At 31.0% G+C, this 13881-nt stretch overlaps 1 protein-coding gene across 2 annotated transcripts in view; it reads left to right on the top strand.

The window, feature by feature from the left end:
* LOC112596897 overlaps positions 1 to 13881 on the top strand; it is a 61838-nt gene that overhangs the window by 26491 nt on the left and 21466 nt on the right. For both annotated transcript variants that reach the window (XM_025342725.1, XM_025342726.1), the window contains one exon: positions 3692 to 7036. In XM_025342725.1, the coding sequence (XP_025198510.1) occupies positions 3692 to 7036 (3345 nt within the window). The remainder of the gene's footprint in view (positions 1 to 3691; positions 7037 to 13881) is intronic.

The raw sequence follows: 13881 nt of genomic DNA, 5'->3' as shown, positions 1-13881 counted from the left end.
TTGTGCTTACCGGCCTATTGCCATTGTTATGCATTCATTTGTCACACCCAGGGTTGCCAAGTCTTCCGTGCAATGTATCTTGTATCTGTTGTGTGTATACTGAGGACTTATTATTATTTAACATCAACGGTGGACACTGTGATGTCACATGAAAATATATAATTTTGTATTGTGTTGTATTCGTACATTTATTATAATATTAAGATGAATGTTGAACGTACGTACCTACGCATAATATTACATTAAATTTAGAATCATTTTTTTTCTTATGGCCTGGTACATTTATATTTATCAAAATAATGTTATATAAAACATTGATCCATATTTTGCTATCGGTCATCGCGTATTGAATCTTGGAATATTTTCAAAAGAATTTCTCATCAAGCAATTTTATTGAATTTTTTTTTTTTTTAAATAATAATCTTTCTCTCGGTTTCAGTTTCAAATTTTGAAACTTATTTAGTATATTATTTGTATTTTAAAATAACTCTTAGTTTTACTTAACGTATGTGATTAATAACTAGATTAACATTCTCTTACTACTTTTCATCATTACTTTTTTAGCATTCAAATCAGAAAGTTAATATACACGAGTAATTAGTTACAGAATGATTTCACCTAGGATTTAAATTATTGTTAAAAACATACTTAAATTTACTATTAAAATTATCATCGACTAATAATAATAATAATAATAATAAAGTCTTTGTGGTTGCGATAAAAAATAACTTTAAATTCGCTTACCGACTAAACATAAAGTTCTAAAATTCTATATTCATCAAATTACTTTGTACATGCGTATGCTTAAAAAATAATAGATATTCTGACTTATATTTGGTATGCAATATAATTATCCATAATATCTCAACTCGAAGTTATGTAAATTGTTATAATTACTTTAGTAGGTATATATTCTTTAATTGCGGTTTTATAAAAACTTTCTTTTAACATTTTTATCATTATAAACATTAAGTAATAATATATTACGTTTTAGTGTATGTGAAGTAATTTTTTTGGATTACATTAGTTTCCAAATTGTTTATTCACAGGCTATTGTAACATTACGATTGTCGATGAATGATGAACGTTTTATTTTTATCGGTTTCATATAACTCGTTACTTTCATTTTAAGAGTTACAGTACGATCTTGATAAAAGACATAAATATAAAAATTAATTTCAAAAGTTTTGTTTATTATTTTATATTGATATTTCAAGGTAATTAATCTTACTCGATGTAAATCAATAGGTTAAATTATGAATGATAACAAATTGTTTCCTTAGAATTTATGATCATCTATATTTTTTTAATGACACTTAAACATAATAAAATTTTAAGTTATTCCCTTTATTATTTTTGATTCTTTAACTATGAGCTGAAGCGTAGGTTTACATAATTAACATTAAATACATAGATGTAATAGTTATTCAATAAATAAATTAGTTTGTCTAACGTAATAACCACCGTCGATTTTATTTTATTTATTATAATTACCTAGTAATAAATTATGCATTTATGTAAATTAAGTCGCATAAAACTACAGGTATATCATATTTAAAAGCCTATTTGAAATTTGATATCTGTATTCTGTACAACTCTGTACACATTGTTTACAAAAAAAAAAAAACTGCAGATGCTGTTAAAATCAAATATTATTTAAATAAGTAAAAAAACAATATATTTTTTATTTAGCTTTTAACATCTGTTTTTCAAAACGGGTATACATTATTAGTAGGTACCTGTTATTAGGAACACAATATGGTACCGAAGGGTGTCTATTGTTCTTAGATTTCCGGTGAATAATCGGTTTCATCAGAATTCCACTAAACAACAACTAAAAATTATAACTAAAACGTATGTGTGTGGTCCTTGATGCAGTACAATATGCATAATGTAGATAGTGTGTTGAGTTTTAAGATATGGATGTAATTATAATCTCGGTTTTGACGACATAGTATGACGTTTTCACCAAACATTTATTTTCTTATCATATTATGTACATAAATGTTGAATTCGAATTGACAAAAATGTAAATTTATATAATATTTACGGTTTATAATTAAAAAAATATTATTCGATGAAATGAGTTAATTAAACCTCGTATCGTATACACAATATCAACGTTACCTGAAAATTAATTGTTAATAACCCATTAAATGCAAGTAGCATAATTTAGTAATTAAAATTAGTTATTTATTTAATTAGTTGCACGCATTTTTTAGATATATTAATTCTAGATATTGAAAGAAAAATAATTGTGTTACAATTTATTTTTACACGATGACGTGAATTTTATCGATTAGCAAATATTACTTATTTACAAATATGTAAATTTTTTATTGAAAGCTATATGACAAAAATATTTATTATCCTTGTTCTGTCACACTAAAAATCACCATAATGACCTATTAAATACATTTTTAAACAATTTTTCACTTTTAGATAATTAATGTTTATACAAATTCATGTGATCTTAAAAACTGATTATAATTATATATATGTATGGTTTCTTGATTAAATTACAACTCGTATACCTACTTGTACCGTTTTAATATTTTTATAGTAACCATTATTATATAATTATACATTTTGTGTTTATTTATGTTTAAGTTGTAAAAACAATAATTCTTAAATTTTAATTTTAATTATTCAATGAATCGAAAAAATGCATAGTAAACTTTCTTTAACAATAAACCACGTATCATAGATTCCAATATGCACTTTACATTTTATTATTTTGTATTTAAATTAATTTTCCGTTATGAATCTGAATTCTAATCGGAATTGTATCGAATATTTTTTAATTTTGTAAAGGCTAACGTATACATTTTTAATCTTAAACGATTAGCTATTTTATGTTACTTTTTTGGCTAAACATCAGCCGCGAGGCATTCGAAACGTAACAATTTCACCCTATGATTTCTTTCATCATTTCACGTTTTACGAGTTTTTATACTTAAAACCAAAAGTCATTTTATCACGTTTATTTTTACAGAATTAACTTAAATATAATTAAAATGCAAGTCTTTCTCATAAATTCATCGATCATTTTTTAAAAGTAATTATCCTTTTCGAAATAATTATAAAATAAACTATTATTTTTGTTTTAAAAACAAAAAACATTTTTTACAACACGAGTTATGATTATATGAACAATGATGATGTAATTAGTTAAACAACGTAACGAATAATAATAACGTGTAATTTATTATAGTATTATGCTTCAATAATTTTCTTATGTAAAATTCGTTTGTGAAATTAATTCAAAATTGTATGTTAAAAATTTAGCTTTGTAGAATACGTCATGAAGTTTTATATTTATTTACCTGATATTAGATAATATGAAACAAGTAAAACATTAATTTTATTTAATTTTATTCATATTAACTAACTTACTTAACTATGGTTATTAATGTATTTTATTTTATGCTATTTATTGATAACAAACCAAAATAAATATTTCTATATCGTATAATATTATTACTCTTCTATGTCACAGAGTAATTTTGAATTTATATATTATTTATAATGCATATAAAATGTATTTGTGCGTATGATAAAAATATATTATCTGTACTATAAAAAATGACTAGTAAAAATTTAATCCTAATATGGTTTAAAAATAATGTATTTTTGGATGTTCGATTTAGACTATCGCTGAGTAATAAAATATGGTAATTTTATTTTACAGGAGTAACACCACCTCGAAGTCGACGTTTTCTCCGCCGGGACCCTTTCTTACACGAAGATATCCTCGGCGGTAGTCGAACCAAAGATGACTATCGGCTGGTCTTTCTGAATGGGGCTGACTGGTCGTCAGACGATGGTGGCTGTGGTCGACAAACGTCATCGAGCCTATCGGCTGATGACGATTGTGACTGGGATTATTTTATGGCCGGCCTGGACGACGATAACGACCAGACAAGACCGTCGGAACAAACACAACAACATCAGCAACGACAGTCGGCAGGTGGCGTAGGTACCGGTAACGGCGACCAGTTAACCGGCTGTAGCGACGGCAGTAGTGGTGGCAGTAAACCGAGCGAGACCGACGCGCGCGCAGCAACTACGACTACGTTCGTTCCGGTCGTGTTACCGTTCCCCGTGTTCGTGCCAGTGCCGATTGTGATACCGCCGGAGCGTGCGCAATACACACTCACTACCGCGTTCGCAAATGTTTTAACAGAATATTTCCGTGAACGGGATGCCATAAATGATGCAGAGGTGAAAAATGTGATCGACAAAAGGGGCGCCGGTAGTGTCGTCGCGAAAATGCCGGAACCCCCCGCGGCCGCCATCGACGAAGGTGGTGGGGCCGTACTCACAATGTACGCGACCCATGCGTCGACCCTCGATGCAAAATCGTCGTCTTCGCCAGTAGCATCGTGCGGCGATGAAGACCGCGATGGTGAGGTCGGATATTATTCGTCGTCTTCGTCTCCGTCACCATCCGACGATTCGGACGATTCGGACGCGCAGAACGTCGCCATGTCGTACGACGTCAACGACAGTCCGGACGACGACGATGAAGATGATGGGTGCAACGTGAAACTGTCTAGTATTTTGGATTCGGTGGCCGCTGCGGCGGTTAAGTCTGCCGCTGGAAACAGCAGCGCCTCTGATGAGTTTTCCGGTACTGAGTCCATGGAGCAGATATCCGTCGATGAGTCTTCAGCCGCTGCTGGTTTGAGTGGCAAGTTTACTAGTCTAATAATGATTACACGGGATGACAAGCCAACCGTGAACGTGGTAACCAGTGATACGACGAAAATAATGCCTTCGGTTATCCAAGACGAAGGGTTCAAACTTACTCTGGACACGTCCGAACCGGCTGATGATAGTGAAGTAAAGGTTGTAACTGGTGGTGACACGTTGTCAGCTGTCATAGCACTGGAAGAAGGTTTGGCCGATGATGATTCTTGGGTGGAAGATTTGGATAGGGACGATTTCAAAATTGAATCTTCCGAAGGCGAAGAGATGTCATTTGAGGAAGAACCTGAGTTCAGAAGATCAGCATTAGACTTTACATTGCACACCATCGTGGAGGAAAGCTGCGAAGAAAGCGAAGTGGAATCTGACCGGAATAATCAAACAGAACTAGAAAAATATTTTTTTTTCGGTCTCTGCGATAAAGATCAAGATGCTAGTAGAAACACTGACGCGTTTTCTGAAACAAGTTCTATCATAAGTGAAGGCTTCGAGTCTTTGGACAGCATCGAACCACAACCAGTAGTATCTGAAATGGCTGGATCTAGACTGGAACGATATTTCTTAAGCGAGTTTATGGGCTTCGATCGACCAGACTCGGATGGTAGTGTTGGTAGTGATAGTCCAGAACACAGTCCTGAACAACGGAGAAAGAGATTGGTCAGAGCTAGAGGAACTGGACGTCAACATTCATCACTAGATAATCTTACAGAATCTGAACAACAAGTAGAGATACAATTGGACTATGAAGATTCCTCCACAAGTTCAGATTCAAACGACGAATCTGTATCGTTTGAAAAAAGTGATGGTCAATTCGATACTGTTAAAAGAGGCAAGAAGAAGAAGAGATCGGTTGTAACTGCTCCGCCATTAGAAGCATTGGAAACTGAAGAAAACTCAGAAAGTATCATTATTGGTGACGACACGCTAGATAAAAATCCAGATAGTGCTGATGCGCCAGAAGAAAAAGTAACAGTTCCGATGACGGAAAACGATCAAAAATCAAATGCCACAGATGGTCTAACTAGAACCGATAGCTTTAATTATTGGAGTTCGGACGAAGAAACAAATTTAATGATGTCTAAAATGAGAGCGTTTTTCAAGACCATGTTGGCAAATCAACCAAAACCAGAAGTGCCAGGAGAAAAGAGCAAGCCGCCTCAATTGGTAAAATTCGAGTCCGAATTGACCAGACTGATGAAAACTGTGCCGGGAATTAGAGACGAACAAGTAAAAGAAATCGTTGAATATTTAAGCAGCGAGGACACGTGGAGCGATTCTTACGATTCATCGGACTATACAAGTTCTGATTTGGAGACTGGGTCTAGACTACAAGATGAAAACCGGGACACTGCGTTCGTCTACCAGAAACTCATGGCCTCGTTGCGAAAGATTGAAGTGCCCAGTTCCGATTCGTCGGTGTCCAGGAATTCACCGCCACTCGTTACTAAAGTGATGCAACACATTGGGAGCAGGCTCGTGGCGCTGATGCATGCGGTTTCTGAAAACCCTGGTACTCCACGAGCGTCCAGATATCAAAGACGATCTCATCATCACCACAAAACATCGATCATTTCCACTACCACGGAGGAGGAGGATGAGGGCGATGACGAACAGTTTAATAGTCCACTGCCTAGGTCCAAGTCACACGATCCGCTGTTGGAAGAAGCTCGGCAAGAAGCCAGTGACAATGAAAGGTTCAGTTGGCGAGGCAGTTTCGAGTCAACGCTTATGATGTCGGACTCACGAACCCGGTTAACATCAAGTGGCGAGAGTTGCATGACACTTGCGGCTAAAAGACGGTCCGCTGGTGACTTATTAATAAAGAGTGCCAACAGTAGCCGAGAACAGTTGGACCGTGTGCGATCCTGTGGTAGCATCGGTGGTAGCGTCGAGGATCGAATCTGGAGGAACGGAAGAAGACGGAGCAGCGTACCCGATAGTGGTGATTCAGGTGGAGATAGCGACGACGGTGTAGTAGCCACTGGTCCTAAGTCGACCACATTACCCAGAAGTCTTCAACAGCAGGCCATCACGTCGTCCTCGAACACAAACTCACTACCCAGGCTGCCTACTACTGCTGCCGCTGCACCCACGCCATCTCCGAGTCCGCTAACTGGAATATACAAAGCGCACAGTGTACACCAGTTCAACGTAAAGTCAGCCAGGTACAGACCACCTGGATATAAAAATGTGGCTTCGCCGCCACGCAGGGAATACAACCGCAGGAGAACCGCACAGCATCCAGGACAACAGCAATCTGTGTCATCGTCTCCATCCCCATCTTCGTCATCATCAACCAACTATAATTTCCAATCGCCGCTGACCGGTAAGTAAAGCTTAGACAATCGTCTCGAGAGTTCAGTAGGTACACAATAGTCGTAGGTATTTATAGTACTATTGCGTTAATTCAATATTGCGAACGAAGCAAGTGCAGGTATGTGCATTATGGATGATGAATTCGGGCTTCTGGTAATGGCGTACAACGGTCAATTAATTACAGTACTAAATGCTCGATAGCATGTTACATTTGCCATCTCGGTCTAGCTTTCACGAAAAATCGTAATGATATAACGACAACAGTCGCCAGGTTTTGTGCAAAAGGACCCTTTGTCCGTTATTGAAAAGTAAATTGTACGCAAAATAAATAACTAATATGTTATGCGTGATAGGTATTACATCATAGAATTACTTTTTAGGTGATAATAATATAATACTCTATATTCGTATGTCAAAATAATATTAATCACAATTTAAATTCTATAGAAAAAATAATATCAACTACTAAAATCTCATGATAAATAATAATTATAATTTACTATACATAGTTTACCAAACCATGAATTATTAATTTAAATAATACTATAATTATATTTGACTTCAACTTTTAAATATTAATTTAATTAATATGTAACTAGCACAAGTCTGCTAAATATTATTTATTTTGAGTATAGGAAAATTTTAAACTTAAAAAATAAATTATAAAGATTAAGCATTATAAATAAAATGCAAGTCAATTGAATAAAAAGTATTAGTACAAAGGATTATCTATACATTTATTGTAGAATGGTGAATTAAGTGACTCAATTATGTATGATCAATGTCAAACAATAAATATATCTCTCTTAAATATAATTTGATTATTTCATGTATACTATTTTTCAACACAATTTTCAAATTTATGACTTACAACACGACAACCATTATTTCTACTTTCTATTAGTATTTAACGCATTAATTTTTGTTGCTACTTCTTCCTCTAAGCACCATTTTAAAAACTTAATTTATATTTACTCTGGATCAAGGTCTTTAGTATAGTAGAACACCGTATTATCATCCTACGTGAAGGGATAGTCTTGGCGTGGGGCGTATATTTCTAAGTGACATAAACCAAATGTTTACTTGTTATCTGCATACCATTATTCTTGATGGAAATATAGAAATTATTTATATATATATACATATTCATTTCGTTTATTTAAAAATATCCATCTGCTCCCTTACGCTTTAATTTAGTCATGAACGGGCAACATTGTAAATTGTCTATTTAGGTCTATGCTAGACACTATTTGAAAATAAAACCTATTTTATGTTAACAAATTGATATTATTATAACGGTTAAAATATAACCTCTACACAATATGCCTACTATCAATATGTGATTAAACCTCACGTAAACCGTTGATTTTTAATTCTGTTTATTTATTTTTATAAACCAAGTAGACATCTATTACCTAGGTACGCATTCATTTTTATGGTATGCAAAGTTTAATAATAATGAAGAGGATGATGCAACTTGCGATTATTGTTAAAATATCATTATTCATTACATACATGTGAATTTTAAAACTCAGTTAAATATTTTGGTTCACCTTTCATAAAATTAAATATATTACAATCAATTCTTTTCTTCTATCGAACAATAACGTAAATAATCTATATTTTATTATTTAATGAACCTATATAAAAATCTATTAAATATAAAACACTAATCTTATCGACTATATAGCTTTTTATTTAAATCTCTAGAAGAGTAAAATTACTACGTTCGTTATTTTCAGAACTGTGTTGAAAACATTGCAATAGATTTTTTACACAAAAATGCATTATTTTAATATTGTTAAGTATACTATTTACGAGAAGTATTAATATCTACGAAATCATGTCTAAGAAACTGAAAATTAGCTACAAATATCGATACTTTATACTAAGTACCTAGTTTCTAGTATTATTTAAAATTCTACTACTTAATATACAACTAGGAATTTTTTTATAACGTATTTCAAGTACGAATTTATTTATAAAAAATACATTACGTGTATTCCATTAAATGTTCATTTTATTCATGGTGGCTACTCCGATTTCGATTTATGAGACATCACTATTTTTAATCATGTTTTCGTCGAATATTATTACGCCATACGAAATAATATTGTTAACAATAGGTTACAATAAATTATCTGTTTTTATACCTATAAAGTAACTTGTTTGTTCAGTATCGATTCTCTTTGTAAGAAGACACAGGTAATTTATTGTAAAAGCACGTTTAACTTGTCCATTGGATTACTACGACTTATATACCCATATTGATAGGACCCGCGTATTCACACTTATATAGATTCGCTCTATATTATATCGTATTATCTGCAGTAGAACTTTGTTGATTTATGTTATTGATGGTTTTGTTTTTTACCCATCAAATGTTTCAAACACCAATGACACCGTAAACATATTACGTTGCTGAGTCGCTGATGATATTGCCAGGTGCTAGTGAGCGTTTTGTGTACGAGCAATAAGTCAACAGTTGCATGTGAGTGTGTGTACACACCAGGTGTAAATACACTCATGCGCAAGTACTGCCTTTTTATACTATTATATGCATGCCCTTTTTTTGTTGTTTATTTTGTTATGACATCATTTTTATTATTATTTCTTCGTTAAGCTTCCCTTATTAATATATATAGCATTATATCTACCCCGTTTGACTTATATACGTAGGTACATATACATTTTAACCTATTACTTAATGAAAATCCATTAATAATGTACATGTCTCATATAAGTAATCTAACAAAAAAAAAATAATGAAAAATACAAAGGGTCTTATATAAAAGTCTATGTTAATATATGCGAACACGAGTGATATTAAAAACTATCAATGAGTGTTTTATAAAAAAACCTACTTTAAAAAAAATATATATTATCCGTGATTAATATCTACTGTAATACTTAACATATACTAATACTCATGACTTTTTAATTGATTTTTCTAATTTCTATAGTTATGTGTGTATTATGTTTAATTACTATTTTTTGTTGGTTCGCATTTTATACACTCTTTCAATGATAAAATAATTCGTAAAACATATATCGGTTTAAAAAAATGTTGTTATTTTTTAATTGCATAAACACACAATTACATTAATTATAAGTACCTATATGAAATTATTCTATAATTAAGGTCCATAAATAATATTAAATAATGTTTCAAAATTCAAATAACTCTTAAGCGTTGTAAAATATTAGCTATAATAATAAAAATAATTGATTGAAGCTTATATAAATGCATGTACATAATAAAGTACCGTATCAATATGAAATATAGTAAAAAATATAATCTAACAAAACAGTTATTCGCATTTTTACCTATAGATATTCATATTTATTATATATTTAATCTCAATTGCATGCAATTTTTTTTAATATGTAATATATTATGTATTATTCAAGGCATTATTGTACCTACGTTTCACAGAATTGGGTTAATACTAAAGAACACGAAATTTCGCAATATAATCAAACATAGCCTGATATTTAAGAGATTGCACTTATTTTTCTCTAATCAAAATCTGTTTAATGGTAAACATATTATGAGTGGGCATTTATTGAGTATAATCGTTGTTGCATATTATATTGTTGAACAAACAAGTTTAATGTCAACACTTTCATTTGATGAAAGTAAATTGATTAACAATTAATGTATGAGTTTATTTATTTTTGTCTTTTCTAATTCAGCAACATATACAATTAAAACATAATAATATTCACATCTAATAATATTCGATCATAACACATTAACACGCAAATCATATTTCGCAGTCATCGTCTATCGTTTAATTAATTAAAAACTTAACGCTCGTAATTAAAATGTTACGAATTAATGTTTTCCTGAGTGTCACGTGTTTATTGTAGTACCTCACACATAGATATTTGTGGTCAACGACAAGTAATTTTAAATTAAAATAATATATATATATAAAACTTGTCTTTGACTTGTCTATTTATTGTTTATATCTAACTTTTGTGTATTATACATATATTCGAAAATTTCTCTTTGTTCCGTTTTTACTTTACTATTCATTACAAATAATATATATGTTATTTGTTATGTATATCTAATATCTATATACATTTACGACGCCTTAATATTTACTTAGTCATTCGACAACACAAAGACAAATCGTTTTCACACTATAACACCCTTAAGCACTGTTTTAGCGCCCTTGATCACAGTATTTAGTGGGATTTCACGCGATTTTTTTTTGCATACATTTACTGCATAACACTCAAATATATTAACAAGTGCTGAAGAAAAAAGTATAAAAATTTAACTTAAATATTTCAATTTTGAATGAATAAATCTCAACAAAAATCACTTGTAAGCAATAAATAAATTTAAAATGCATAGTATTATATTATAGCATTATAGTTCAAATGGAAAATAATGTAATTAATGGGTGTTATAGCAGAGTGTAAAACCCAGTAGGCTATTATATGATTAACTATCTCTATTGATTTTCAATGTGAACAATATTGAACTACATGAGACTGAATAGTTTAAGACACCATGTCACTTTCATAATTTATCACTTGATTATGTCTCGGCAACTTATAACTGTGACGTTAAAATACAATACGCATAGTCAGTGACTTGAAAAAAAAACAAACAACGTACGTCGTACAATTATAATTATAAGAAGTTTTGTTTACGAATAGTTTTCTGTTAATGAAAGAAAAAAATAAAAGAATCGCTGTAAATTGTAAGAGGATTACACTACTAAACTGTATACATAATAAATTATATACTATTTCTATGAAAATATGTTTTACATATCTATGTAGGCGTTTTTTTAGACTTTCGATTTCGCGTTGCTTTATGCAAACGAAACAAATCCTAACCATATTTTAGTATATGATGTATGCACATAATTCGACGACATACATAATCTCTAGTCTTCAGTTCATGTTAACTACTGCAGCAGATAAAATTGTATATAATTTATTTTTTACGCTTGATGATAGTCTCTTGAATGTTGTGTTGACAGAAACATTGATATAATAATTTGGTACTACGTTAAAGTGTATATTATATTCATTAATTAATCTTCTTATTATTATCGATAGTGTGTTGTTTCTTGTCTACAACAACTTAAACGATTGTTTAATTATTATATACTCGTCACGTACATATATTAACTTCAAATATTATATCATCGACCGCATACATTTGTGCGTATTTCAATCAAGAATATAACAATTTTAGCGAAACTATCTAACATGTGTGCGTTCTTCAAGGTCTTGTTAATCGTATATTTTTTCAAACCATGCATGTATTATGACGGAAATGACGAACCCGCTATCGTGTTAGTAAGATATTGTTAATTAAATTTTAAGTGAATATGTTTGCGATTTCTATAGTATCTGCCAATACTCTTTTTATTGCATAAATAGTTTAAGCAAATCCATTATAGAGGTGTACAGATGATAGGTAACTAAACTATTTACTCAGTTGTTCTGTATTAATAACTGATATACTGTATTTTTCCAGAGTATACCTACAGTTTGAATCAAACTCTTGAAGTATCTATATCGTAGCAAATATGATATTTTCACGGATATCTTTTTATACCAAAAAAATTCGCACAATTTATAAAATTCGTACACACAATTAATTATACGTCAATAATATCGTAAAATTATTTTATTTTTTTTATTACTATTATTTGTTGTATGAGAAAATTATCCAGCAATCATGTGGCCGATGATAATTTGATGCAATTATAAATTTATAATAACTACGACAAACAATATAATAATATCATCTTACCTTTCCGACGACAAATTAGATAATCGTTATCTGTGATACTAAACAGCTAGTGAGACACGAGTAAGATACGAGTATGTATGCGTGTATACAAGTTGTATGACGATAATAACTTATTTCTTCCCATTTACCCCTCGCATTAATTGATATCCAACGAATTCTTTGTGATTAATATATTATATTACAATGTGGTTGAATGTTTACTACCAATTAATTTACTGGGTGCTACCTATTAATCTTGCTTAAAAAAAAAAAATTAAGAAAAAACTCAAAAATGTATCCGTCCGTGAAAATGATAACTTAATAATAACCATGAACAAATCGTCCCACATGTATACATTCGTATTACCATACGACTAGTTATTCTAGTGTGCGTAATATACCTTCATATTTTAACGCCATCTAACACAACATGAGAATCATTCGACGGGAAATGTTTTGAAATTGTCCAATATTTTTGTTCCCCGTAATCCTTCAATAAAATACGTATTTATAGTTTGATTGCCCATTCAAATGGCGACTACATATTATTACAACAAAGTCTGTCCAGCTCATGGTTGTATGAATGATGCGACCCATTAGATGCAACTAAATTACATTTTTGCGTATATGCATCGAAAATAGTATTATAATATCAACTATCATAATTTAAAATAATTGGTTCTTGCAATCATAATAGTACATAAACAATATTGTCGTTTTAAAACAACAATTATTATATTATAAATTATATTAACTGTGTAGGTATACAATTCGGAATTGTTTCATACATAATTACTTTATACGTAAAATAGTAATATATAAGAAAAATTATTATCAAACGGGCAACCAATGACCTAAATTTATCCAGAATATACAATATTAAAATACACGTTTCCCTTTCACTGATTTCGTATATTGTGTTAATATTAATCCGGGATTAAAAGATTGTAATTATATTATAACACAACTACTGCTGGTATAGGTACAATGAAAATACATGCGATTAGAAAGGATATTACCAGGATGTATGTAGTGATTCACGTTCTATCCGTAAACATATTATATACAGTGAAATTTGTTCATTCGAG

Source organism: Melanaphis sacchari, unplaced genomic scaffold (assembly GCF_002803265.2).
Source record: "Melanaphis sacchari strain LSU unplaced genomic scaffold, SCAv2.0 Contig36_pilon_pilon, whole genome shotgun sequence".
NCBI classification, from domain to species: domain Eukaryota; kingdom Metazoa; phylum Arthropoda; class Insecta; order Hemiptera; family Aphididae; genus Melanaphis; species Melanaphis sacchari.
The sequence above is the reverse complement of the archived record's forward strand: the minus strand, read 5'-3'. Positions and strand labels throughout refer to the sequence as shown.